The sequence below is a fragment of the Brachypodium distachyon genome, chromosome 2, assembly GCF_000005505.3.
Source record: "Brachypodium distachyon strain Bd21 chromosome 2, Brachypodium_distachyon_v3.0, whole genome shotgun sequence".
Taxonomy (NCBI): Eukaryota; Viridiplantae; Streptophyta; class Magnoliopsida; order Poales; family Poaceae; genus Brachypodium; species Brachypodium distachyon.
Window position 1 is genome coordinate 58,548,337 of NC_016132.3, and position 25,026 is coordinate 58,573,362.

A 25,026-nucleotide genomic window follows, 5' to 3' on the forward strand; every position below is an offset into this window, starting at 1 on the left:
AATGATGAGAAATTAAGACCTCTGTCGACACACAGGAAATCAAGGAAGCAGTTCGTCATCTCAGGTTTCACAAAAATTAACAAATAACATTTTCAAGTCAGGTTACAACAATATCTCAGGTGCCAAAAACTGTTGAAAGAAACAAGAGCCTACAACATAATTCTAGCAACCAAGCATCACCATTTATCAAGCTCACCAGTCACTACGCACTGCTAATCCCATCCTGACAGTCCACCCGCACCGACCTCAGGCACAGAGCATAACAGCTTGAGATCCGAAGCGTCAAGAACTGTGCCTTTGGACTTCTTCCTCTTCTTGGTGTGATCGATTACCAGGCCTCCGACAAATTTCCTATCCTGAGCAGTTCCCTGGATTTTGTCCTTAAACTCTGGCTCTGGACCGCCGGCCTCTCTCGAAAACATCAACTCTGCAAACGAAACTTCAGTGTCATCGATTCCATCCATGTCTTTATCTTCTTTGACGGCAGATTTCTTCCTCTTGACTTCCTTGGCCTTTCTGTCAGCATCATCGAGAGAGGGTGTATCGTCCTTGCTTTTCAGTTTGCTGCTCTTGCCCTGCTCCATGTCCATGACTACCTTATCTTTTTTCTTTTTCTTACCATCTAATTGTCCAGATTTGATTGGGGAAGCAATGGTGACATCTGGGCGAGTATTTTGGGCTGTAGGTTCTTCAGAGCCCTTCAATTGTTTTGACTGTTTTGTTTTATCCTTCCTTTTTGTATTAGGCTCAATGGTATCATGATCAGGCATACCCTCATCCTTGTTCTGCATACTCTCTTTCCTAGAGTTATCAGTCTGGGAGCTGGCTTCTATGGGCTTTGCGTTGAATATGCGCAAAGTAGGTACAGTTTTCATAACCTAAGAGAAGAAAACATTCAGAGTTGCTCAAGAATTACATTCAGAGTTGCTCAAGAAAATCCAGGTAAATCACCTTTTTGACTAGGCTGTCTTTCTCAGCAATAGGATTTCCCTGCAAATTTAGGTTCCTCAAGAAGCGTAGTTCTGCAAGGGCCTACAACCAAACAAATCATTGAAACAGTCTAAGGAAATCATGTTGTTAAAAATGTGTAGGAAAACTAAATCAGATACAAACCTTCAAATCTGATACCCTCTCAATTAAGTTATTTCCCAAATCAAGGTTCAAGATTTTGACATTTTTGGCCAAGTCAGATGGAATCTTCTGCAAATCATAGTTCAAATAAGGACAAGTTAACATGTACCGATAGCAAACAGTGTGCAAGAAAGACAACAAAATAAAATTTCTCCATGTGTCCGTACACTGATCTTGTTGTGAGCAAGCCTAAGTTCCTTCAATTCCACACATGCAACAAGAGAAGATCCAATATCTTCTATTTGACAGTGAGACATGGATAGCTGAAGGGCATGGTAAAATAACCGTTAGAAATGCTACACAATGAAACCACCAGAATTTATGTTATACTTTATGTAGAACAAAGACAGAACAAACACCTTTTTCAAAGATTTCGCATTGACCAAAGAATCACCAATAGTACCAACTGGATTCTTAGAGAGAACTGTGGCAGAGCAAACATTCACAATTAAGTAATTAACTAGTTCAGAGAGAGATAAAGCAATATGAATATCTTATACAGAAATTAGCTAATATTTACCATGGTAAATTTCTTTTAGTTCCAATATGAAAACTGCATAGAGTTATTTATATATTGATGAGGTTGGTACTTCTAGTTTCTCAAAATTACTCTTCGCTAAAACAGCCAGTGAACGTTTTGTTTCTTCATATTATCAGCACGGGTAAAACTGAAATTATGCAGTGTGCTTCACGAGAGTAAAGGGATCCAGTCCAGCAGTCCATTCTATTTGCACAAAAATGAGTGCTATATTAAAATGCATACCAAGAGTATTCAATTGATGATGGCGATCAAGCTTGCAGATTGCAGAAATGTTGTTATCTGCATGAAAAATTTCGAACAACCCACAATTATTAAATCAAGCTACAAGCAGGGAAAGAGAAGTACTCCCTCCGAAGTTGTATGTACTAAACCTGAGACACTTATTATGGATCGGAGGGAGTAGTTGACAAATCATAGCATTCATGCAACACATTACCATTCAGAATCAACGCTCCCAGGGTCGTCAAAGATTTGACCTCATCGATTTTTGTAAGTTTATTCTTGCCAGCATTAAGAACCTGTACAGCAAGGGATAAAGAAACTCTCAAGTCTACTCTAAACGAGTCAAGCAAGCGAGCAAGGATTCAATCCTGAATTCAGTCACATGAAAATTCAGGAGCAGAAAAGTATCGCACCTGCAGCTTTGTGAGGCCTTCAACGCCTTTTAAGCTCACAAGCTTGTTTTCGATAACCGAAAGCCACTTCAGATTGACACAGGAAGACAAACCCTTCAACATGTAAAATTCCACAACTATAAGTGAACACAAGAAGATACTCATGAGGTTCAAACGACAACAACAGCTAGAACTACGGTTCCACGGAAGAAGCTAATAAACCCCATAAGTCACAGTCACCAGAATCCTAATTGAAGCACACCACCGAATGAATCAGCTCACTAACTGAAGGATCATCAATTCCAGGCAGTAGCAATGGTAGGAGTAGCTTATATACTACTCCCTCCGTCCAACAAAAGATGTCTCAAGTTTGTCAAATTTTGGATGTATCTAGACATGACTTAGTGTATAGATGCATTCAAATTTAGTCAAAGTTGAGACATTCTTTGTTGGACGGAGGAAGTATTGCATTTCCTTCAACAACAACAACAACAACAAAACGGTAGCATAAACTATGCATTTAACTCCAGGCAACAGCAACGGTAGCATAAACTATGCATTTCTTTCAACAACAATAAAATGGCGGCATGTATTTACAGAGCTAAAATGTCACCAAGGATCTATCTATCCATCAAGCTCAAGCATGCGTCTTTCGATATTGTTACCTCTCACAAAACTTAGCGTGCGCAAACTGTCTATTCGAGCACCCGTGGCATCTCATCTCAGCGTGATTAGTACTAGTACTAGTATGCAGTGTACCTCGAGGGTGACGAGGCAGTTGTAGCCGAGGTCAAGGCGCTCCAGGCTCTTGAAGCTTCCCAGGCACGACACCTGCACACCAACATCCACCACAGCAATGGTGAGCAAGCAAGCAAGCAAGCAGGGAAACCAACGCAGCTCGATGCGAGAGGGGAGAAGGGAGGCGGAGCTCCCCTATCCTGTGCTTACGTCGGAGAAGGTGCGGTGGGAGAGGTCGAGCGCCGTGGCCCCGCTGCCGGCGTCCCGCGCCGCCTGCTCCACCGTCAGCCGCGCCATGATGTCTTCCCCGCCGCCGCTGTTGATGATGATTGATATATATACCCTAAAAATGCCACAAGCCCACGAGAGACTCGAGTCGAGTCCAAAGCCCAAACCAAGTAAGGTCTTACAGGTGGGCCCGGCCCACCAGCTTAGGTGGGCCCTCCCTGGCAGTGCCGTATTGACGCCGCTCGGTTTGGCTCGAGTCGGTCGGAAAGAGTCAGACTCGGAGCGGAAAGGAGGAGACGACGAAAGGAAAGGTGCTCGCTCGGTCGCCGGGGAGATTCTCGCCGCCGCCGGAGATGGCGATGACCGTGGAAGGTGAGGGGTTTCTTCTCTCTCCCCCTGCCCCAGCTCTTGGGGTTTACGCTCCGATCTCCCGCGGCGTCGTTTGAGCTCGCATTCGGGTGCGGGGGTTGTAGGTTGGGGCTGCTAGGGTTCCGGCGGGCTTGAGTTGCAATTGACTCGCGCAGCGTGACGGCGATGGCTGTGTCGCGTGTGCTGCCGCCAGGAATTTTGATATGCCTAGTTAGAACAGAGACGCTGCTGCATCTGTATCCTGCAGTGCTGGTTGTCTGGTTGGGTCCAGCTCGGTTGCAGCTTGTCAATAGATGAACATTGCAAGGATGGTAGAGCTCGAAATTCTGCCTGCCACTTGTGGATTACTTATTGTCTAGACACTAGACACAAGACTAAGCTTAGCTACACCTAGGATCGCGTTGATACTGCCCTTGAGCATGTAAGTAGGCTGGATGTGAAGAGCGGGCTAGAGAAATTTTGTTTGGAGTTCTAGGATACGAAATTATCGTATGTGCAATTAGTTTAGGCTAGAGTTTACTGCGCAAATATGTAATGCGCAGCTTATAAATCAGTTTGAGATGTATGCGTATGAATAAGTTTGAGGGATAGATGTCCTTTCTTTGAAATTTCTGTTGCAGCCATACATACGGAGGATACACGAGTTTGCTTAGCGAAAAAAAACAAAGAACTCCACTAATTATGGATAGACGATTCCTAGCACTTGAAATCCTGAGACAACTCATATATTTTGTTTGATGTCTACCTCATGTGTAATGAGGAACTATAAGTCCTTATAATTGTTTGTCTAAAATAGGAAGAAACGGGTTCCATTAAATATGAAATACAGTTCAGTTTATCCGGTTTTTTTGTAAATTAATGTTCTGTACTGAACAGTTAGCCTTCTGCTGATACACTTGTGCTCTGAGTATTTTGTAATATCTATCGTTGTTCTTCTGCCAATTGTTTCAAGTGATTGACTAACTTTTATGTCCCTTTGCTTTCGTCCTTTGTGCTGGATGATGCTGTCAACTTAATCTTGTTGTGTGTTTCGACAGTGTAAGTTCATTATTCAAATGTTCTCTAACTATTGTTTTACATTTGACAATGTCCCATCTAATTAATTTCTTCTGTTATAGGCTCGCTGGACTTGCGTGTATGTTCTCCACGAGCATTCTCTTGCAAATCTTGGTAATTTATGCGCACTTGTTTAAAGCTCTTCTTAACCTCTTCTAAGAACTGGATTAGGTTTCTGAAAGCCTATACAGTGGTATCTAGTGCCTCACTATCTGTTTCGGTCACTTTGAGGTCTGAGAATCTGATAGTTTGGTTTCACATTCTGTTTCTACAATTCATTCATGCCTGTTAGTCCATTGTGTAATTGTGCCAAAAGAGGCATGTAATGTATATATAACAGGTGCGGTAATATTATAGCGCTTCATACTTGCTGGTCAGGGTTACTGTAGCATATTCAATTTGGTGCCACACATGATAGAAAAAAACATTTCATACTCAATGCACACAAAGATTGCTTAAGATTGTTTTGCTTTTGTTATTTGACTGAATTGTTACTTCTGGTTTCTCTGATTCTTATTAGTTATTTTCATGGTGTAGGCATGTGCTTTGTACAACAATTGGTGGCCTATGTTAGCAGGTATGTTAGTTTAATATCCTCAATCAGTGTGAGCAAGTCTCTGTCGCCTTCTGCTGATGTTCTTATACTTCTGCTGCAGCACTCATGTATATCCTCGTTCCAATGCCATGCCTATTCTTTGGTGATGGATCCACACGGTTCTTGACTACTGGAGAGGGTGGAGCGTAAGTTATAAGTTTGATGCGGTCCTTTCGTTCCATGTAGTAAAATGTAACATGCATATTGGAGTGGCATACAGAATTAATAGATACACATAATAGTTATAATCAGGCAGGGCATCTCTTTTTTCAGGTGGATCAATGCTGCAAAGTTTCTGACCGGAGCGTCTGCCATGGGCAGCCTCGCTATCCCAGCGATCCTGAGGCATGCTGGCCTGATCGAGACCGGGGCCATGTTCATCGAGTTCACGTCCTTCTTCATTCTTGTGTGCACGGTGATGTGCTTCCACAGGGCTACCCTGGACGAAGATTGGTGAAAGGTGCAAGACAGCCAAGGAGTACCCAAGAAGAAGAGCAGTGCTGGTGTCGCTTCGCCTTCTCTCTTGACACCTGAAAAGAATTCCCTTGGTGGGAGCTAACATGGAACTGTGTACAAAGAAGCATGTTTCAAGTGCATGACTACTATATGGAGTATAAATGTAGTTAAGATCCTGCAGTCAAGTGGCAATGCCATTATTTTACTTCCACTTCTTCATGTCAAGTTTTTCTGTGTGTTATCCATGGCGAACTGCCGTTGTAAAACATGACCTGGTGCACTGATTGACACCGTTTTTATTAGGTTGGTTGTCACTTCTATATATTTTCTGGATTCATATTTGCATTTGCACTTTGGTGGTGAAGTCTTTGTGCTCCGACATTGACATATTTAGATTCTTCTAAGATAAGCTAATTGGAATTTAGTTCTGGGTCAAAAGTATCCAGAACACTAAAAGCAGACAAAGAACTTGCAATGTTTTTATGAAAAATCTAGTGGGTGAGTACAACGGATATCTGCGATCAAGTAGCGTTTTCGGCTACTATTCACGACTGAATTTGGGGTTACAATTTTATAGCATCATAGTGTTAGAAATGCCAATCTACTGGGTCTTTTACGGCAGATATTTTATTCTTCTTGACTAGGCCTGAGTTTTGTTCTAAATATCTGTTTACAATTAGTAGCATAACAAAGACAGTTTGGCCGAGTGGTCTAAGGCGCCAGATTTAGGCTCTGGTCCGAAAGGGCGTGGGTTCAAATCCCACAGCTGTCACTTTTTTGTTTTTCATTTTTTGGCCTTGGTATTTATTTCAAGTCCATGGACTAATGATGATTTGGCTAGTGGATAATTCCTTTTTCATTGCCCACTTCCTGCCTTTATTTTCTACCATTTCATATACTTTTATTTTTAAAAACTGAAGGTGGTGAATTTTCCATGATTCTACAACAGAGCATGGATCTGAATGAAGAAATGAAAACCAAGTGGCAATAAAAAATTCAACCCTCTGAAACCGTTCTCCTCCAGAAAAAAATAATCTCTGAAAAAGACTTTGTGACCCTCTGAGGACCAGCAGCCTAAGCAAGTGTCATCACTTGTTTACCGCTGCGCTGCCCACCTAAACAAGTTAACAAAAGTCTTCTCCTCTAACATCCGAATCTAATCTCCCCCCCCCCCCCCCCCTCTCTCTCTCTGTCCTCCATGGCCCCCATGTCCCAAGCTTGGGCCTTCTCCTTCCTCCTCCTCCTTGCTCTCTTCTCCTCGTTCCTCATCTGCAGCAGCAATGGAGAGAGAGTCTTCCTCTACCCACAGTCTCCAAAGGTCTCCTCTATTGTCAGCAAGAGGTACAGGACTGCCTACCACTTCCAGCCTCCCAAGAACTGGATCAATGGTATGTGTCGCTCTGTTTTGTGTCTGTGGTTTGTTTCCTCTCTGGTTTCTGGGTTACCTGTTGACTTTTTGTTGTCGCCAATCATAGAGCGCTGTAGTGTCTGATTTGGTGTGCTTCTCTTGTTGTTGGTCCAAGAAAAAAAACAGGTGATCTGATTGGTTACTGCTTTGCCCGACTGGAGAAGCTATGTTAAACCTAGCAGTTCATCTTAATTTTTTTTTTGTTTGAGCGTGTATTTCATAAATACTTGTTACATGATACAAAATTTTAAGTAGTATTTCGTACTGGTTTTGTTCGGAAAAAAAACGGTATAGGTGAGGGAAAGGTAGGTAGGCAACTCATTACTTGTGAAGCTCTGTTGCTTAATGTTGCACACAATAGGTGCTCTGCTCACTTTAAGGCGCTGCCGTTAGATTTTCAGTGATACTACTTTTCTGTCAAATTATGATGATAACCATGTTCTTTAGATGCTGGCACAAACCGTAAGTATTCAATTATTCATTGCAGAAACGATGAATTGATTTCCTTGAAAGCATGTTATAGATCTTATTACCAAGGTGGATGACACTTCCATCTTGGCTACTGTTCTCCGAGAATATCCATATTTGCTCTACTGTTAGTCCTAGTATTTGACAGAAAGCATTCAGTTAATCAAAGCATGAGCTCTCTTTTTTTTCCTTCCATAGCAGGCCTGAAAATATGCTAAAGATTTTATTTTTTTTGACATATCTGTTATGTCCGTAGGAAAGTAATAATTTTCTGACATGATTAAAGTCTCGCATCTTTGCTCCTGCCTACCTATTTTGAAATCTTATTTATCATCCATGATTTCTTGCAAGTCTTTGACATTCTCTCATCTTTTTTCAAATATCTGATGGATCGGCGATCCTTGGAAATCTGTGACAACACAAAAGATCCAAATGGTATGAAATCTCACACACAATGCACTTCTAAATAAAAATGGGAACAAATTGTAGCATCCTAACTTATATTGACTTAACACAATTTTCAGGACCAATGTACTACAATGGCTTCTACCATGAATTCTACCAGTATAACCCCAACGGCTCCCTCTGGGGTAACATAGTTTGGGGCCATTCGGTTTCAACAGACCTCGTCAACTGGATCCGGCTTGAAGCGGCAATAGAACGGGATACCCCGAGCGACATAAATGGTTGCTGGACCGGTTCAGCCACAATTCTCACCGGTGGTCAACTGGTCATCATATACACTGGTGCTGACACGGAGAAGCGTCAGGTACAAAACATTGTTCTCCCAAAAAACCAGTCTGACCCATACCTGAGGGAATGGATCAAAGTGGGAGATAACCCGGTGATCGAACCGGTTGGACCGGGGTTGAACTCGAGTCAGTTCAGGGATCCGACAACCGGTTGGATTGGACCGGATGGACTATGGAGGATAGCAGTTGGTGCTGAGCTGAATGGCTACAGTGCCGCACTTTTGTACAAGAGTAAAGACTTTCTGACTTGGACTAGAGTTGACCACCCACTATATTCATCCAAAACCTTCTCTATGTGGGAGTGCCCGGATTTCTTCGCGGTATTGCCTGGCAATAAGAGTGGATTGGACCTGTCCGCAGCGATACCGAATGGCGCGAAGCACGTCCTTAAGATGAGCCTGGATTCCTGTGACAAGTACATGATTGGAGTTTATGATCTCAAACTTGATACCTTTGTGCCAGATACTGTCCTAGAGGACCGACGGCTTTGGTTGAGAATCGATTATGGCAATTACTATGCTTCGAAGTCGTTCTTCGACTCAAAAAAGGGCAGGAGGATTATATGGGGTTGGACTAACGAAACAGACAGTTCTTCAGATGATGTTGCAAAAGGTTGGGCTGGAATCCATGTAAGAAAATCAGCCCATAGTTAGTTACAACTCCTTCAGTGTGTATTGATGATTTAACTAATTTAGCAAATCTGTGTAACATCTTCAACCTCATTTGTTATTTCATTTAGGCAATTCCCAGGACAATTTGGTTAGGTGGCGATGGCAAGCAGTTGCTGCAGTGGCCAGTTCAAGAGATCGAGTCGCTCCATACAGGAGAAATCAGCCATCAAGGAATAGAGCTGAAGAAGGGAGATCTATTTGAGATTAAGGGAACTGATACTTTGCAGGCTAGTTTCCTTCTCACAAGTCACAAACATGCTTACTTGATGTTCCAAAGAAGGAATTTTACTTAAATGAGTGTGATGCCAGTAAAAGCTGTAGGATATTATGGTCAAGATATGATAACTATTAATTATATCAATTATACATATTTGGCAGTAAAAAAGGTTGATAAATATTCTTAGGTTTAGGTGTGTTATACGTTTTTCACAGCAACTGTAGCTAATCCGGCACGTTATTCTCACAAAACAGGCTGATGTGGAGATAGATTTTGAGCTGACATCTAACAATAACACCGATCCTTTTGACCCTTCCTGGCTTTTGGACACGGAGAAGCATTGCCGGGAAGCCGACGCATCGGTTCATGGCGGCGTAGGGCCGTTTGGACTTGTTGTACTGGCCTCTGACAACATGGAGGAGCACACTACTGTGCACTTCAGAGTTTACAAATCACAGCACAAGTACATGATCCTCATGTGCTCTGATCTCAGAAGGTTACTGCTTACGGTGTTTTCTTCATACTTTTAGTCTTTTGTAAACATGGCCATATATCTCTTGATGTCTGATAACTAAAAAGAACTCCTACTTTTCTTTGCACAGGTCTTCCCTGAGACCAGGACTGTACACACCAGCCTATGGAGGCTTCTTTGAATTTGATCTTGAAAAGGAAAAGAAGATATCTCTGAGAACTCTGGTAAGGCCATTTCCTGTTCTTCATGCACTTCATGTCAGAAATTATGAAATGGATATGCACTAACAACAATCATATGTCTGCCCCCTGCGCAGATTGATCGGTCGGCGGTAGAGAGCTTCGGTGGTGGCGGCAGGGTCTGCATCATGGCCAGGGTCTACCCGGTAGCGCTGGTCGATGACGGCGGGGCCCGCATGTATGCCTTCAACAACGGCAGCAGTACGGTCAGGGTGCCACAGCTCAGGGCATGGAGCATGACAAGAGCACAAGTGAATGTGAACAAGGTGTAAAGTGGTGATTACCACGGCAGAGCAAATGCTAATTGACCTGTGATTGGAGGACTGGGTTAATTACTTGATGATTCCACTTTCTTGATTTTCTTTTTTTTTACTTAGCTTTCATTCATGAGCAATGCAAGGTAGAAATAAAAAGAAATTCAATAAAAAGAAGTTAGCTGCCCATTGCCTTGATCTCTGGTACTTGGTAGAAAGGGAAATCTAATTTATTTATTATTGTAAAGCAGGGAGAATTGCTGTCATCATGTCATGTTGAAGTAGTGCTGATGGACATTTATGTGCTGCTTTGATTCATCTCATGCAATTTTACATGCTGTATGTATCTGGGAGAAGAAAATATTTAATGTAGTAAATTTGGAAACATAAAAAGACTACATAGTGTATGGACATATTTATAATGGAGTAATTTTGGCAAAATAAAATGAAAAAATATATCTGAAGGGCCCAACCGGGTTCGAACCGGTGACCTATTGATCTGCAGTCAATTGCTCTACCACTGAGCTATGGACCCGTTTTTGGGTTGATTATTAGATGTAATTAGATATACTTTGTAACTTTCTTACTACCGTTCCAACTTACCAACACTGATGCCGATGGTTCTAAAAACGTCATGGGCGTACAAGCATTTCGAAATTTAATTTTGATCCATCAACTGCAGAAATAATACTCCCTCCGTCCTATATTAAGTGACTTTCTATTACATGTAAAAATATGTAGATACGTCCATATTTAGACAAATTCGAGTCACTTAATATGAGACGGTAGGAGTATATCGGTACCATGACATAATTAAAATTATTCAATTGTACAAAGTTTTAATCATTGGAAACTCTTTTAGAATACAAATTCAATGGTAAATATTTTTGCGACACATAAACTAGATATTGTTATAGTTAGTGGTCAAACAAGCAATTACCATTTCCCAAACTCTTCTCATTTTTGTTACTACAACCAATTCAGTGTGCCCATAGAAGCATATTTGCCCAAAAGAAAATCCTAGAATCCATTGATTTGGAGAAATTCTGATTTTCAGAACACCAATCTTATGATGTTACATCTTTATGCCTTGACGTTACTAAGAGTTACGAGGCTAATCCCAATTTCTATGGGATGCAAGAATCTCACTGACTGGATTTTCAAATTGTCTCCAGGCGATATATTGATGGTCCGAATAGAAGAAACTAGAAGTGCAAATTAGATACAAGAGGCAAATTCATTAACATCCCAACTACAAAACACTCAAACCATCAGTACTGCTAATTTCCCAGCTCAACAACCTTCTCTTACATTCTCAGATTTAGAGCACTTGGCATACAGACTAGCAGCGACATACGAAAGAGACTCTTCTGGTGTACAAGGGCGACGCCCCACTCATTTCGGGTTCCTGAGAACAATGATGACGGAGTCCCCACGGAGAAACATCTTGCTTATGAACCTGTCCTTGTTCACGGGATGAGCCTTCTTCTTGCCTTTACCAGTCTTTGGGACCTGTAACAAGCACAACCGATGTTAGTGAACACAGCCAGCTCAAGACAAGGAATCAGAATGCAATGGTTGGGATAATGTGCCACGTACCTCAGTCCACATCTCCCTAACGTTCTCAAGAACCATGTTGCAATGACGATCAAATGCCCTCACACGACCAAGTAACTTCTTGTTGTTCCGGCAGTTGATAAGCACCTAAGACAGAAGAGAGCATACATTATCAGAACAGTCACCGACGTGAAAAGCATCATCTGCAGTCAGTGCAAGTGCAGTCACCTAGAGATCTACTTTGTTATTTGTTACTAAGTAGAAGCATCAAGAAAGTAACCACTGTGTCTGCAGCAAGCAAAGTTTTAAGGTTAAAAACATCCAATTTACATCAAGCAAGTGAACATCTCTGTATGACATATACTATAACTGTAGCAGCTATCAACCACACAATGAACTACTATATAGCAACCCAATGGATAATAAACATTCTCTTTCAGAAATTTCAATTTTGGGAACCATATGATGCAGGGGATATGGTTGTACTTGTAGCTCATGTGAAGATTAGTAGCCCAACAAGCCAAACACATGGAGGCATATTAACAGTGCATGCTTGGAGTCACCAAAATACGTCACTTGCTCATTCCAGCTAATAAAAACATAGATATTGAAAGGGGACTTTCAGGCCAAAGAGTCGCATTTGTTTCAGCTAACATAAGGGCAGTCTTTTTATTCGAACAAATAACACTAGGACAAATGCTGCACAGAAACTGCGGTTAGTTAGTTGCTTGCATATTACTGGACAGAGCATTTAGCTTTGTAAGACTAAGAGCGCAGCATTTTCACCAAAGGCAATTCACGAAACTACGACTCGCTAGCATAAGAGGATCACAAGCAACTAAGCAGTTTAAACTTCTTGTTTTTAGCCAGTGTAAGCACCACGAGAACACAAGCAGGTGCTCAATTCAAACAGCTTATGAAGCAAATTTAAAAAAATCCTAGGCGAGAAGCAAGAACTCCCACCAACCTGAGTATTGTTCTTGACGCTCAGCATGAGCACGGACAGAGGCCCCGTGCTGAACTCCTCCTCCTCCTTCTTCCCCTGCTACCAGAAACAAAAAGACAACAGCCACAACCATGTCAGTGGGCACCTGGCAGTTACCCACACACAAAAAAAGCTAGCTGAGACTCGAAGTCCCGGCTCTTAAAGCCTAAATCGATGGAAATTCGTGAGCGCTGGGGTGCTTACAGTGGCGGGTTCCTCAGCCATCGGCGCGGATGCGAAGCCGGCGATCTACACACAGAAACAGACCAAACCAAACCAAATCAGCAGCAACTCCGAGAGAGAACTGCGGGCGCCGCATAGAACAGCCAGCGGGAAAAATAAAGAATCTAACAGCGGTCTAACAGCGGTCTCGCGTCTTTAGCACCGCGAGCGCGAGATCGAGACCGAGCAAAGCATTACACGAAACCGGGGTCGGAGACGCGGGATTGTTTACTCGAGTGCTCGAGAGGGGAGAAAGTGCTGGGGAAGAATCGTTACCTGGAGGGGTAGTGGAGGCGAACCGGAGAGGCAAGACGGCGGCGGCGGCGAGAAGAAGAAACCCTAGAAGGAGACTGGAAACGAAGCAGGAGGAAGGAGGAAGGGTTTTCTGGACGTGTTAGTACGTTTTACGGGATGCCCCCTCGAGTTATGTCGGTTTCGAAAACTGTTCCCTCGGGGCGTCAATTTTTCGGATGGGCCCCTGTATTTATATATGTTGATTGATGAAGTGGAATTCATCAAAACTTGTCAAAATTCATCAAATGTTCCAAAGATTTTGACGGATATAAGTTTGGAGTAAGAAAAACTTTGGTCATGCACCAAAGTAAGCTGTGGATACGCCGACACTAAACTCACATGCCGGAATCTGAAGATCGGAACGTCCATGCTAGGTTATTTCCCAGAGCGACCCGAGAGAAAGTAGTGTTTTCGCAAGGTTGCAACAACTCGAAGAAAATTGTTAACCACACAGGGGGGCCTGATCAGGAGCTGAGTTACAAAGAAACCCGGCTTCCAAACACTCAAACAGGGCCTCAGGTGTATTTTCAGTGAGGACCTAGTATTTAGTTCAATAAAAAGAATTTTACTCGTGTAGAATAAGCAAATGTCAAATTAAGAGATCATTACATAGCATAGGTGATAGGACACACAAATATTCCAGGCATATATTAAACACAATACACACACAGCTAGCTGATTTGCTGGATCATATAGCTATGACCAAATGTAGTACAAGTCAAGCTAGTCAGCTCAAACAATTAATCCTCTGAAGCAGCAGACGATCGATCGATAGAAGAAAAGCACTAATGACGACTCGAATTCTACTGTGATTAATCAACGCTAATCGAATGAACCAAATTAAGCGCCATTGATCATCCACCGCACACACACACACAGAGTCTTGCATCCATCCAAACGCCAATGGATCAATTAATTAAGCTGCAGCTGCTTCTGCTTCTGCTGCTGTTCATCGTCTTCTTCAGCATCGCCTTGCTGCCGCTCTCGCCTCTGCCGGAGCGCCCTCTCGATGAGCAGGTTGAGGAAGTTCATCACCTGCACGGCGTACTTGAGCGCCGTCAGCGGATCCACCGTCTGCAATCAAACAAACAATCAGTCGAGTAATTAACCAAATCTCATCACTATGTATGGATAATCTGATCGTGCTCATTGGTGGATTGCATGCCTGCGTCATGTTGGGGGCGAAGACCATGGCGACGTTGCGGGACCCCATCCGGTTCTTCGCTTCCATGGCGGCGACGTCGGCCATGAGCTCGACGGCCCAGTCGAGCAGCGCCGCCTTCCCGGGCGGCAGCGAGGCGGCGCAGAGCCGGGCGGCCTCGTCGGCGGTGCGGCACCGGGCCACCTCGTCCTCGGGCAGCGCGTCGAGGAGCCCGCCCGGGAGCTCTCGGAACCAGGCCTTGATGAGCCCCGCCAGGCAGTGCACGTCGACGGCGGCGGCATTGTCGGATGAAGGGGAAGAAGGGATGGCGCCGGCGCGGTCGAGGTGGTCGCGGACGAGCCGCTCCTGGGCCTCGTCGGCGGCGACGCGGAACACGCCCTCGGTGGCAAGGCCTTCCCCCTGCGCGTAGAGGCGGCGCTGGAGGAGGAGCAGGATGGTGGGCACGCTGTTCCCCCGCGCGTCGTGCCCGTGCTGCATCGACTCCGGCGACACCCCGAACACCGTCTTGCTGCACGGAATATTCGCGATTGGGATCATCGGTTTTCGAAATTCGAATTGAACGCGGCGAAGAAGAAGAAAGGAGGAATGGGGGAATGATGGGTATTTGAAATTTGAAATGATACAGTACCTGGCGCTGGGGGCGTTGGCGGCGGCCTCGGGCTGGAGGTCGGCGGGGAGGCCGCGGAAGCCGTGGAAGCGGTCGAAGGTGACGTGGGCCACGTGGCGGACGTCCGTCGGCCACCCGATCTCCATCGCCGCCGTGCTACCGCGCGAGCTGCCGCCGGCGCCGGGGGAGAGAAGTGCCTGATGATGATGATGATCCACCGCCTTCTCCTTCTCCTTGTCGCCGCCGCCGCCGCTCATGATCCGATTAATCGGCCGCGGCGATCACTGAAGACGCGCCGTCGCCGCCTAGCTGCTTTCTCGTACGTATGGATCGGAGGGGGGTCGAGAGGAGACTTGAATTAATTGGAGACTTTGATGATGGAAGACGATCGAAGAAGAAGAAGAAGAAGAAGTGGTTGGTTTTAGAATGGGGGCACAGTTGTAATGTGACACGACGTGGGCTGCACCACTCCTCCATCCTAGTCGATGGATGATCTGCATCTTTGCTGGTGCATCGGAAACCGTGTTTGTTCGTTGCAGGCGTATCTTGGCTTCTAATCAAGGACTGGTAGTGCTGCTTATTATACTACCCAAGAATAGGATTTTCCAAGAACTTTAGTAGTATCGACCTGTACATGTGAACGGTAACAACTAAACTTGTACGGAGTACATGTGATCGCAAAGTACTCCTGCTGACTAGTGACTTAGCTACATCCTCGGACATAAATATATTTTCAAAGACACCTTTCTTCCTGTCAATGTTAAGACAACAAAAGCATGGACTAGTATCGTTGAGGTGGAAGAATGTGGGGGAAAACAAAATGTTACCCCCACAAAAAGACTAGCTTCACTACATGAGACATTGCCAAGGGAATGGATACAGGTTCAGATTCAACGAGTGAAAAAAAGAAATACTACAGCCTCACTACTTACCCAGGCAGCAAGATCAAACAATGCAAGAATATGGGAAGATAGATAAGCTAAGCATCTAAATTAACAACCGAGAGCATTCATTGACGCTGTACAAGGTAATCGACTCTAGTTTTACAAAGGCCTGCTGCCTACAATTGAGGCAGGCAGGCGTTCAACAGCTGACTGGTTGGTTAGGTGCCGCAAACCAAGCAAAGACAAGGAGGAGGAGGTGATATAGGACCCAAGACTCAACTCCAATTATATGCACATATTTGTATATGTATCTACTACTCCCTCCGATCCATAACAAGTGTCGCTGGTTTAGTACGAAAACTTTGTACTAACTTCTTACTAAATCAGCGACACTTGTTATGGATCGGAGAGAGTACTACTACTATGTGCAGCTCCTTTTACATGAACCCTAGCTGGGTAAGGTCATCATCTGGGATCTCTAGGCCGCCAGAGAAATCAAAATCTTGCAGCGAGTCGTCCAGGCCGTCGGTGAACCAGGCGCTGATGTCGTTGCCTTCTGGCACGTCCATGAGCTCCGCCATGGGGTCCATTGACGGCAGGTTCGCCAGGGGGGCGTCTAGAGGTTCCTGGGCGGCGTTGGCCGTGCCGCTGTTTCTGGCTTGCTGGGTGTGCTTTACGCTCAGAGGGTTCGTCCACTCCTGGGATCCTCGCGGGGACGGCGAGGGGAAGCTCGGCGATGGCTCCGTGACCCTGCCGAGGACGTTCCCGGATGTTGAGAGCTGTGCTAGCTTCTGCTTTGGTTTCATCTTGGTTTTCCGCTCGTTCCTCCCGCTGCCGGATGAGTTACGGCCTGATTTTGAGCCAGAATTCTTGGCGGACGAGTCTCTGCCCTGGTCCCTTTCTCTATCACCCTTCTTCAATTTTGTAGTACCTGGAAATAGGATCAGCAGTTGGGATAACTCAAGAAAAAAGGACTTGTAACAAAATCATTGTGTAGGATCCCAGCTCTCCAGACTTAATGTGGATAACAAAGTTAACTAGGATTTTTTCAAGGGTGCGAAATACCTTGGCTCAATGGGCTTCTGTCAAGCTTCACAGCCTTTGGCCTCTCTGCAGATCCTGGATGACCACCTGCAGCAGCATTACAAGGCAGATTGTATTGGAAGTTCAAACACGATAAGTGTGTCAAATAAAATAGATGGGTTTGTGCCTGCTTCAGCTTACCATCAACTGCATCGCTCTTTGGCAAAGGTGCAGACAGCACACTCCAAAGGAAAGGCTCTCTGAAGCAGCTTTTCTCTGTTTCCTCAAATTTCTGGCACCGGACAAGTGTTCTCTTGGCAAAAGCTAACGCGAGCTGTTTTGCAACCTTACTGGCTGCTTTATTGAGCCCGCCCTTATGACTAGAACTACCCCGTCCGCCCTGTGAAAAAAGATCCAAGGTTAAGAACATTACTTGTATTGTCTACTGAAGTGGTGAATAAAAAACCGTAGAAACAAGTAGCAGTGGAAAGCAACCAATAATAATTTTCTAAGTTACACAGAACAGATTAACAGGCTGGATAAATGTATCTCAAAAATGGGATATTTAGGTTCACCAAAGGACAAAAAAAAACATTGCTGGTATAGTGGTATCAGCTAACTAACAGTCATATCACTACACCCACTTCTGTTGTCCAGAATAAGTTTGACATGAAATCTATGGGAAAGAAGATGCTAGAAACCCCAGTTCCTTAAATGTAATAGCACTAATAGAAGTAACTTAAAGAGTATTCAATTACCAGCAGTTTTTTGTATGCCCTCTCTACTAATTTGTTCATTGCATGTTGCTCCAGGCTCCTGCAGAACAAGTATTTTATTAGTCGCCGTAATAACTTCCACTCAGATATATTCACAAACTAAAGAGGTAGGTACAATACCTCTCCTCCATGTTTTTAGTATTTCGAATTGCCTTTTCTAGCTTATGTAATTGGCATTTCTTTTGATTCACCTGAAACAAGTAGAAAAACATACATGTTGATTAGAAAAGCATATTTATTTCCCAGAAAATATGTGCAAAGTTACACGAGTACTCTATGCAGTAAATATCCAAAATTGAATGGTGAACAAGCTGAGACATGCAGGAAAGTAATTACCATTAAGAAATGCATGCATTTATAGTTCCGAAAGGATTAAAACATCACAAACTACATATAAATCATGCAAGTGTGTTCAACAAAATTCCTGTAAATGCGAAGCCAAAAGAAAATCATCGAAATACGAAGAATGGGAGGTACATAATCTCAGTTGTGGCTGTAGGGGCCTAGTGGGGCAGTCGCACTGGTTTAGTGCTCCCAGATGATGCTACATATGGGATTGTTTTAAACGGACTCAAATTATTCTTGCTAAATTGCTTGTTTGAAAATTGGCACTGACGAGGCTATTCAATAGTTTCCTATTCAAAGAGCCAAAATGTGGTGATACACCAACTTCTTGCACAATCAATCTTAGATGTCAAACAATCCCACCATAATATTCTGAATAATCACTACTTAAGATAGAAGCTTAGAACTATTAATACTATGCCACTTTAGTCTGGTCTAGTTGCAACTGTAACTTCATGTGAAGTCTAGAGAAAATGAAATAACAACTTGTCAAATTACCGTATCTAAATGGTTTGCTTAGTTTGATCAAAATTGAATGCAGAATACAAATAACCACCTGCTCAAATAGTCTTTTCTGCAGCTCCAAAATAACTTTATTAATATCCTCATCTTCTCCCTCATCCAGCTCTGGCTGCACAGTGAAAAAGTATTGCCATGATACTAGTTAAGAAAGAGACATCAGAATCACAGATGAGGTTTAAAAACAATGAGGTGGTGATGATCTGTTTTTTCGAGGATCGTGAAACTATGTTGGCAGATGGTTCATCCTAACAGGGGATACAATGCAAAATGAGGGCCAACCCTCTCACAACTGATCAACACCCACCCAACCGCACCCCATCAGGGCATCCAGTTCATGTACTGTTTTCAGCATAATCATGGGCACACTTTCCAATTTGCATGTTGTAGTCTAAGTAATTGGTATACCTACTTATATCAGGTAAAAAAGCGTACCTATAATCTCTTTTCAGTTCCTAAGGAATTAAAAAACGGAAAAATGGAAAATAATAGCATAGTTTGCTGCAATCACATAACAAAAGTGGCAACGCTAAGAAACATCTACGATCTGGATCATCATAATTCACACTATTCGAAAAGTTTGAGAAAATCCAGGTATTTCAAAGTATAACCAACTACATGACAATGAAACAATCTTCAATTTTACAAACTTATCATAAAGGGAGGTTTTTTATCCATACCATCTCTGGACAAATGTCAATGCTGTGCAACTCGACCAAAGTCCTGTCATGCAAGGACATCTGCGCATACTGATATCCATATAATGGTAAAGATAAATCTTTTGCAGTAGTTTGATACTGCTGTGAAATATGCGGCATGGATCCATGCAAAGAGCCATTTTCTGGGTATACCATAACATTTATCCCGTCTGATATTTTCTCACTACTAACTGAATTTTGACTATATGAGCCCTTCAAATTGCTGGAAGCTGAGATACCATTGGAAATGGTGCTACATCCTAAGTTGTTGCTTGAATGCTTGAACTCAGGGAATATCCCAAAACTGGACTTCATGGCACTATCTTCAAATTCATTTTGTAAGTTCACGTTGGGAGCACAAGGAAGGAAGTCATTTGAGAACTCAAGAAGTATATCTCCTTGCACACCATTGCACTCTGAAATATCATCGACATCTTCTACAATTAAAGCAGAGAGCAGTCTATTTGTGAGATGAGTCATTTGACCAAATATTCCTTGCCCATGTGCCTTTTGCGATGCAATGCTATGATTCTCGCCATTATAAGACAGAATGTCAACAGATTCTCTTGGTCCAACACCATTTGCTTCAATTTGGTCACGTAACACACAAGAATTGGATGGAGGGAGAACCTGGGAGGAATGCTCCCCCTGCAGATGAGAATAATATATGAAACAAGGATATCAAACTCATTGTTGCAGTTCAGGGTTGACATATAAAGGAATAAGAAGTTGAGGGATTTGTTGAAAATATCTTTCATCTTAAGGGAGTAGCAGAAGGGAAAGTACCATTGATGATGACCCATTGTAATTAGTTGATACAGTTAACTTATCTTCATCGTGCATATTAGACATGCCCTTCTCAAGCTCTTCCAAGTAAGTTATCTGACCAGACGCTCCAGTAAGTGATGATTCATCAACAGGTACAACAATTGTAGCAACGTCTAAAGGCAAATAAATCCAACCTGGTTTTTTAAGAAGAATGAATCTTCAGAGCTGATGAAAGTAAGCATTGGTTCAATTTTCTTCCAGAAAGGGCCAGCATACGCACCGACTGCAGCAAAGAATAAGGAATCTATCAATCATGAACCATAAAGCTCAAATAGATAACTAGGATATGAGGGCAATTGCACACCAATGGCACCGCGGGCAGCATTTGCAGCCGCTAGAAGTTCTTCCCGGTCATCTTCAGATTCACCTTTAACCAAATAGCTCAGCGTCAATATCAACTTTCAGAAAAAGAAACCAAAGGTCTTCAGTGGTGAATTAAAGTGTCTTTCAGCTAACCTGTGCTATCCATTAAACCACAATTCAGAATTTCTGGGTGTCGAGATGATGCTTTGCGGTCCGAACCTTTCTTTGTTGGAGGACGGCCCAACTTACTGCACCAAATGAAAGATCATTAGTTTCAGACGGAAAAATAGAAAAAAAAAACTTACAATATATTTCAGTCATTAAGTACCTCTCGATCTTATCAGATACAGGCCTTACGCTCTTTACCAACTTTCTCGTTTCGGTGCTGTCTAATTTCTCTTTCGATATGGATGAACATCCTTTAACATGAATACTGCCTCTTCCACTTCTCCCTTGGCGACGAATACTACCATCTTCAAGTTCTTCTTTCAACGGAATCCTGCTTTTCTTGGAAGAGAAAATTAAATCTGTTGCAACTTGAGCAGAATTTGTACCCTCATTCTCAAAGTCACCACTATTTGTGACTTTTTCCTTATTCCTGTGTTCAGTAGCAACAGACCCTTCGCTTTCTGACAGACCAGCTGGAGATGTAACATTATCCATTCTAGATGCAGCTTGTGAATTATTGCTAGCTGCACCCCTTGTTAGTAAAAGGCCAGACGCTTCTAAAGCTGGCCTAACAGCAACATCAAGTGGTGATCCCTCAGAAAGGGGTTCATCAAAATTCGACACTGGGGATACAACGTTTGCTCTTCTTGTCCGTGACATTTTCTGTGGACGTTGACCCACCCAAGCAACAGGAGGGGAAGATCCACTTGCAGCCATGGGACGCTTGCGATTTGTGGTGCTTCCCAAAGGTGAGGCTTTATTTGTGGATGGTGTTTCTTCCCAGTCATCCATTCCTCCAGCCGAGCGTTGCAAAGTAGATGACGAATGAATGCCGACAAGCGAACTGGTTCTTGGTGCTCTGTATGCTTTACCCTTGGTCACAGGACCTAAGGTTCCAGGTTGCATATCCTCAGAGGTATGTGCTCTGGAAACAAGATGGACGCAAAACATAAAAAAATGGTACATCACGTGACTACCCAGAGACTGAATCATGAAGTATAGAAGGTACAAAAGTACATGTAAATAATATCCGAGTATCAATGCACAATTCAAACATTGTGCTCATGTCATAAAATGTGATGCTAAAATAATGTCACCAACAATAAGCTTACTTGTTTCCTTTTGTTAAAACCCGTTCCTTGTCTAGCCCAGCATGGCGCTCTCTTCTTTCATTTGGAACAGAATCAATGTCTGTCTTTGGAAGATACCGGGAGCCAGAATTACTCTGCTGAGAACTTCCATCCATCTTGCTACCTCCTGATGCTCCAGCAGAAGCTCCATGTCTGTCATACAAAAAATTAAAGGAGGGATAAGTGCCCCGGAATGCTGAGATGACTCGCCATGGTCATGCACCTACAGACAACAATCTGAGGTTGGACCCATGAAGCCATGGCATGCTAAACCTCATATGTACATCTCAAGAGTGTTTCATTTGAAGCTTACTCGGAAAATCTATAAATGGATAACAAGGCTTATGGCAGTGCACGAAGATTACCTAAATGGAAGAGCATCACTAGAACGCCCACGCACTTCACTGTTTGATCTATGTTGAACAGATGGTTTAGCATCTCGGTCTACATCACTGCCCCTGTTGAGCATAACCCCAACAGAGCGCTTACGTTTCAATTTCTTCTCCCATCCTTCACTGGCAGGAGATAGGCCTCGTAATTTGTCTTCAGAAAACCCTGATGTAGAATTGACATTCCTCACAGAACTTTTTTCCTTCTCCAAAGGAGGATTTTTCTCAGTATCTACTGAAGGACCTTGCCTTGTAGGAACATTAACACGCCCTTCCAACTAAAATATGCAGTCAAAGAGTCAAAACAAAGACAAAAGGTAGTTCTGTCTACACATAATAAGTATGAAATATAGCAGTAAAAAATACAGAGATCTAAAATGCACTCTTACCTAACAATTGAACAGGGTACAGAAGCTACATGACTTTAATTTGCTAACTACTGTGCAGCAAACAAATCCAGAGAGAAGCATGGCATAAAACTTCATTCACTCTTGTCACATCTCTATCTCTAGCAATAAAATGGGGGAACATGTTCATTGAAGATTAGTAAACCAAGCAGTTATGCCTGATGGTTGGGGCCAAGTGCACTTGGAAACCATTCATCAGCATACAGGCAAGTTTAGAAGGATTTGCCATTCAAGACAAGATCACTTCCATGACCTGTTGCTGCATGTGACTTGCACTTGCACACACACTGGTATGCCCAACTACCAGCCCATACTAATTCATTCATTTATAGTAACAACATAACCTCTAATTTGCCCCAAACCCTAAGTAGAAACTCGAGTAACTACTATAAAAAAGGAGGCAATGTCATACAAAGCGAAACGGAATTACGAAAAGGAACGGTGAATTTAGCGGGAGCACAAACCCGTGCATCTGCCGTCAGCGACGAGCGGACACGCTTGCTTGTGGTCACACTCTTAGCCCGCTCCTCGAGCCTCTGGACGGGATTATCGCCGCTGTTCTGAGCCCCCATCCTAAGAGAACCCGACCCACTCCCTGACGACCCGCCATCGCTCTGCCGCCGCCGCCTTGCGACGACGTTGCGGTATTTATCCATCTTCTGGATGGACTCCTGCAGCGCCTTTGCTTTGTCCCTGCACCTCATATCCACCAAGCCCATGAGTTAACTGAGCAATGCACACACACAAACACACCCCAAAAGAAGAACAAAAATCAAAACATATACGAGTGCGCAGGAAGAGGAACAGCACGCACTTGGCCTTGGCGGAGGAGTCGGTGATGGCTCCGCGGATCCGCTTGAGGTCGTCGGGGGCCACGGGAGGGCCCGGCGCCGCCGCCTTGCTCTGCTGCGCCAGCAGGAACGCCTGCTCCGCGTCCACGGAGACGCCGAGCGCCCGCCGCAGCTCCACGGCTCGCGAATGCCTGTGGTCCCCGACGGGGAGCGGGTCCAGCGAGAGGTACTGCGCGAGCGGCGGCGGCTCCGTCAGGGCCCGCGGCGTGCCCACAACGGGCGGGCCCTCGCGGGAGGAGGATCCCCCGGCGACGTCGGACCTCGAGCTCCCTCCTCCTCCTCCTCCCGACATGGATGGACGAGTCCGTGATGGCTCCGAGCTTACCACATCAAAGCCCCGGGGAATCTCCGCGGCCAATTCGGCCGGAATTCGGCGGCGGTCGTCGGGCTGGGATCTGGAACTCGGCGGAATCGGGGCGAATTTCGGTGGAGAGCGGGGAACAAAACCCTAGAAAGCGGAGGTCGCCGGCGGCGAGCGATGGGGAGAGGAGCGCGTGTGTGTAGGAGTGGGCGGAATTGGAGAAGCGGGTGCGGGTTGAGGAAGGGCAGAGTTCGTCGTCTTATTTAGACACGAGGGCGAATTCCATCAGACGCTTTGACCCATGGTCAATTCCAGTTTTGCCATCATGTTTTTTTACTCTTGCAAAGTTTTATGAAAATGGCACTCCGGGAGTCCCTAAAAAAAAATTGGCACTCCTGGAGTATAAATTTGTCCAAGGAATTGATCCTTGGTCGGAAGGAGAAAAAAGAAGGGCGGAGGAGGAAGAGCAAAACCTCGTTTTCCCCTCGTGTGGCCTTGATCATTGCTTCTGGGTGTTGTTTTTTAAGTTTGAATTCTTTTCATCGGGACTCCGTGATGCAATGGGAACGGGGTAGCCCTGTTCGAACCGGTTGATCCATGGTGGAGGGAGAGTGGAGGGCGGAGGAAGGAGGAGGTAAACCTTTCCCGCGTTGAGGAGGAAGTGTTTAAGTATTCGATGGGACCGTTGCGTGGTAGGTTGGTTTCAAAGTTCAAATCTTTTGTCGGGAGGTCAATAATTATGTAAGGGCAACTGTTGCCTCATTAAGTCGGTTCCCGTGTTTCGGACATGAGATGCGTTACTAAGTTAGTTGTTTATCTCAAAATCAGAAACTATTTATGTCGAAATTTTCATTAGGCGAACCGTCGTATCCTCACGAAAGAAGAATCTATCAAATTTATGCTTACTTGCATATGCAATAGGACCCTCATATTTTTGGCTTAGAACAATTGACCGGTCACATCTTGACTACTTCACGAAACTATCGACATTTAAATACCCATAATAGAACACTCTATAGTTGCAATATTTACGTAGTCAAAAGAAAAGGGAGGTGGTTGATTATACAATTTGTATATGGAAAAGAAAATAGTTAAGAGCTTAGTGCCACTATCATTTCCGTGCGTCCAAGAACGTGAAAACGAATATGATGTACACTATTTTCTCATGTCAAGGATATCCCTCCTCTCACACAACATCACTTTAAGAAATGCTTCAAGGATTCATTTTATATCCATGTTCAATCACACATTTACAAAATTGGCATCAAATATTTATCTATTTTCTAAATGAATATAAAATTGTCATGACTCATGATTAGTAAGAACAACTTGAGACGGTTGCAAGATACTCAGATGCACCGTCAACGA

The 25,026-nt window shown here is 43.9% G+C and overlaps 6 protein-coding genes and 2 non-coding genes across 10 annotated transcripts; 3 read left to right on the forward strand and 5 right to left on the reverse strand.

The window, feature by feature from the left end:
• Window positions 1–39: 39 nt before the first annotated feature.
• LOC100829580 (protein phosphatase 1 regulatory subunit SDS22) lies at window positions 40–3,371 on the reverse strand. The gene is made up of 10 exons (XM_003565096.4): window positions 3,235–3,371; window positions 3,046–3,117; window positions 2,308–2,400; window positions 2,109–2,190; window positions 1,895–1,951; window positions 1,491–1,555; window positions 1,299–1,394; window positions 1,114–1,200; window positions 952–1,032; window positions 40–878 (listed from the first exon to the last, which is right to left on the reverse strand). Exons 1-10 carry the CDS (start codon window positions 3,319–3,321, stop codon window positions 213–215), a joined length of 1,386 nt encoding a protein of 461 aa, XP_003565144.1. The 5' UTR covers window positions 3,322–3,371; the 3' UTR covers window positions 40–212.
• Window positions 3,305–6,073, forward strand: LOC100830194 (vacuolar protein sorting-associated protein 55 homolog). 2 transcript variants are annotated; one of them, XM_003565098.4, is made up of 5 exons: window positions 3,305–3,624; window positions 4,740–4,791; window positions 5,215–5,254; window positions 5,334–5,418; window positions 5,546–6,073. In XM_003565098.4, exons 1-5 carry the CDS (start codon window positions 3,320–3,322, stop codon window positions 5,727–5,729), a joined length of 666 nt encoding a protein of 221 aa, XP_003565146.2. In that variant the 5' UTR covers window positions 3,305–3,319; the 3' UTR covers window positions 5,730–6,073. The 2 variants fall into 2 exon arrangements, with proteins under 2 accessions (XP_003565146.2, XP_010232856.1); XM_010234554.3 differs by lacking the exon at window positions 3,305–3,624 and adding an exon at window positions 3,652–4,659.
• Window positions 6,074–6,420: 347 nt separating this feature from the next.
• TRNAL-UAG lies at window positions 6,421–6,500 on the forward strand. The gene has a single exon. It is a non-coding gene; the product is annotated as a tRNA-Leu (tRNA).
• A 386-nt stretch (window positions 6,501–6,886) lies between these two features.
• Window positions 6,887–10,532, forward strand: LOC100829891 (beta-fructofuranosidase, insoluble isoenzyme 4). The gene is made up of 7 exons (XM_003565097.4): window positions 6,887–7,116; window positions 8,031–8,039; window positions 8,129–8,985; window positions 9,096–9,254; window positions 9,499–9,740; window positions 9,847–9,940; window positions 10,033–10,532. The coding sequence occupies exons 1-7, from the start codon at window positions 6,927–6,929 to the stop codon at window positions 10,225–10,227; spliced, it is 1,746 nt and encodes a 581-aa protein (XP_003565145.1). The 5' UTR covers window positions 6,887–6,926; the 3' UTR covers window positions 10,228–10,532.
• A 140-nt stretch (window positions 10,533–10,672) lies between these two features.
• TRNAC-GCA lies at window positions 10,673–10,744 on the reverse strand. Its single transcript has one exon. It is a non-coding gene; the product is annotated as a tRNA-Cys (tRNA).
• Window positions 10,745–11,358: 614 nt separating this feature from the next.
• On the reverse strand, window positions 11,359–13,390 carry LOC100831115 (small nuclear ribonucleoprotein Sm D2). 2 transcript variants are annotated; one of them, XM_010234557.3, is made up of 5 exons: window positions 13,250–13,390; window positions 12,956–13,000; window positions 12,734–12,808; window positions 11,809–11,913; window positions 11,359–11,721 (listed from the first exon to the last, which is right to left on the reverse strand). In XM_010234557.3, the coding sequence occupies exons 2-5, from the start codon at window positions 12,974–12,976 to the stop codon at window positions 11,605–11,607; spliced, it is 318 nt and encodes a 105-aa protein (XP_010232859.1). In that variant the 5' UTR covers window positions 12,977–13,000; window positions 13,250–13,390; the 3' UTR covers window positions 11,359–11,604. The 2 variants fall into 2 exon arrangements, with proteins under 2 accessions (XP_010232859.1, XP_010232858.1); XM_010234556.2 differs by having other exon boundaries at window positions 12,734–12,811.
• A 431-nt stretch (window positions 13,391–13,821) lies between these two features.
• Window positions 13,822–15,857, reverse strand: LOC100835326 (rho GTPase-activating protein 1). Its single transcript, XM_003567467.3, has 3 exons — window positions 15,058–15,857; window positions 14,433–14,937; window positions 13,822–14,341 (listed from the first exon to the last, which is right to left on the reverse strand). The coding sequence occupies exons 1-3, from the start codon at window positions 15,291–15,293 to the stop codon at window positions 14,180–14,182; spliced, it is 903 nt and encodes a 300-aa protein (XP_003567515.2). The 5' UTR covers window positions 15,294–15,857; the 3' UTR covers window positions 13,822–14,179.
• Window positions 15,858–16,011: 154 nt separating this feature from the next.
• On the reverse strand, window positions 16,012–23,906 carry LOC100835632. The gene is made up of 16 exons (XM_003567468.3): window positions 23,321–23,906; window positions 22,971–23,199; window positions 22,076–22,377; window positions 21,693–21,863; window positions 20,741–21,505; window positions 20,566–20,660; window positions 20,414–20,476; window positions 20,244–20,332; window positions 20,068–20,163; window positions 19,264–19,929; window positions 18,621–18,695; window positions 17,840–17,910; window positions 17,702–17,759; window positions 17,145–17,343; window positions 16,986–17,051; window positions 16,012–16,851 (listed from the first exon to the last, which is right to left on the reverse strand). The coding sequence occupies exons 1-16, from the start codon at window positions 23,647–23,649 to the stop codon at window positions 16,358–16,360; spliced, it is 3,768 nt and encodes a 1,255-aa protein (XP_003567516.1). The 5' UTR covers window positions 23,650–23,906; the 3' UTR covers window positions 16,012–16,357.
• Window positions 23,907–25,026: the final 1,120 nt, after the last annotated feature.

What these genes read in the sequence shown, in the direction of transcription:
- LOC100830194 (XM_003565098.4), top strand. Translation starts at nt 3,320, where the DNA reads ATGATGTCTTCCCCGCCGCCGCTGTTGATGATGATTGATATATATACC. An exon ending in TTGGTGGCCTATGTTAGCAG is followed by an intron (nt 5,255 to 5,333) that starts GTATGTTAGTTT and finishes CTTCTGCTGCAG; the next exon opens with CACTCATGTATATCCTCGTT. An exon ending in ACTACTGGAGAGGGTGGAGC is followed by an intron (nt 5,419 to 5,545) that starts GTAAGTTATAAG and finishes CTCTTTTTTCAG; the next exon opens with GTGGATCAATGCTGCAAAGT.
- LOC100829580 (XM_003565096.4), bottom strand. Translation starts at nt 3,321, where the DNA reads ATGGCGCGGCTGACGGTGGAGCAGGCGGCGCGGGACGCCGGCAGCGGG. An exon ending in TCATCAATTGAATACTCTTG is followed by an intron (nt 1,556 to 1,894) that starts GTATGCATTTTA and finishes GCTCTGCCACAG; the next exon opens with TTCTCTCTAAGAATCCAGTT. An exon ending in AAGACAGCCTAGTCAAAAAG is followed by an intron (nt 879 to 951) that starts GTGATTTACCTG and finishes TTCTTCTCTTAG; the next exon opens with GTTATGAAAACTGTACCTAC.
- LOC100829891 (XM_003565097.4), top strand. Translation starts at nt 6,927, where the DNA reads ATGGCCCCCATGTCCCAAGCTTGGGCCTTCTCCTTCCTCCTCCTCCTT. An exon ending in AAGGTTGGGCTGGAATCCAT is followed by an intron (nt 8,986 to 9,095) that starts GTAAGAAAATCA and finishes TATTTCATTTAG; the next exon opens with GCAATTCCCAGGACAATTTG. An exon ending in AGGGAACTGATACTTTGCAG is followed by an intron (nt 9,255 to 9,498) that starts GCTAGTTTCCTT and finishes CTCACAAAACAG; the next exon opens with GCTGATGTGGAGATAGATTT.
- LOC100831115 (XM_010234556.2), bottom strand. Translation starts at nt 12,976, where the DNA reads ATGGCTGAGGAACCCGCCACT. An exon ending in TGGCTGAGGAACCCGCCACT is followed by an intron (nt 12,812 to 12,955) that starts GTAAGCACCCCA and finishes TGTTTCTGGTAG; the next exon opens with CAGGGGAAGAAGGAGGAGGA. An exon ending in GCGTCAAGAACAATACTCAG is followed by an intron (nt 11,914 to 12,733) that starts GTTGGTGGGAGT and finishes CTTCTGTCTTAG; the next exon opens with GTGCTTATCAACTGCCGGAA.
- LOC100835326 (XM_003567467.3), bottom strand. Translation starts at nt 15,293, where the DNA reads ATGAGCGGCGGCGGCGGCGACAAGGAGAAGGAGAAGGCGGTGGATCAT. An exon ending in GCCAACGCCCCCAGCGCCAG is followed by an intron (nt 14,938 to 15,057) that starts GTACTGTATCAT and finishes TATTCCGTGCAG; the next exon opens with CAAGACGGTGTTCGGGGTGT. An exon ending in TCGCCCCCAACATGACGCAG is followed by an intron (nt 14,342 to 14,432) that starts GCATGCAATCCA and finishes GTTTGATTGCAG; the next exon opens with ACGGTGGATCCGCTGACGGC.
- LOC100835632 (XM_003567468.3), bottom strand. Translation starts at nt 23,649, where the DNA reads ATGTCGGGAGGAGGAGGAGGAGGGAGCTCGAGGTCCGACGTCGCCGGG. An exon ending in CATTCTTCTTAAAAAACCAG is followed by an intron (nt 20,164 to 20,243) that starts GTTGGATTTATT and finishes GCGTCTGGTCAG; the next exon opens with ATAACTTACTTGGAAGAGCT. An exon ending in CAGAAGCCCATTGAGCCAAG is followed by an intron (nt 16,852 to 16,985) that starts GTATTTCGCACC and finishes TCCTATTTCCAG; the next exon opens with GTACTACAAAATTGAAGAAG.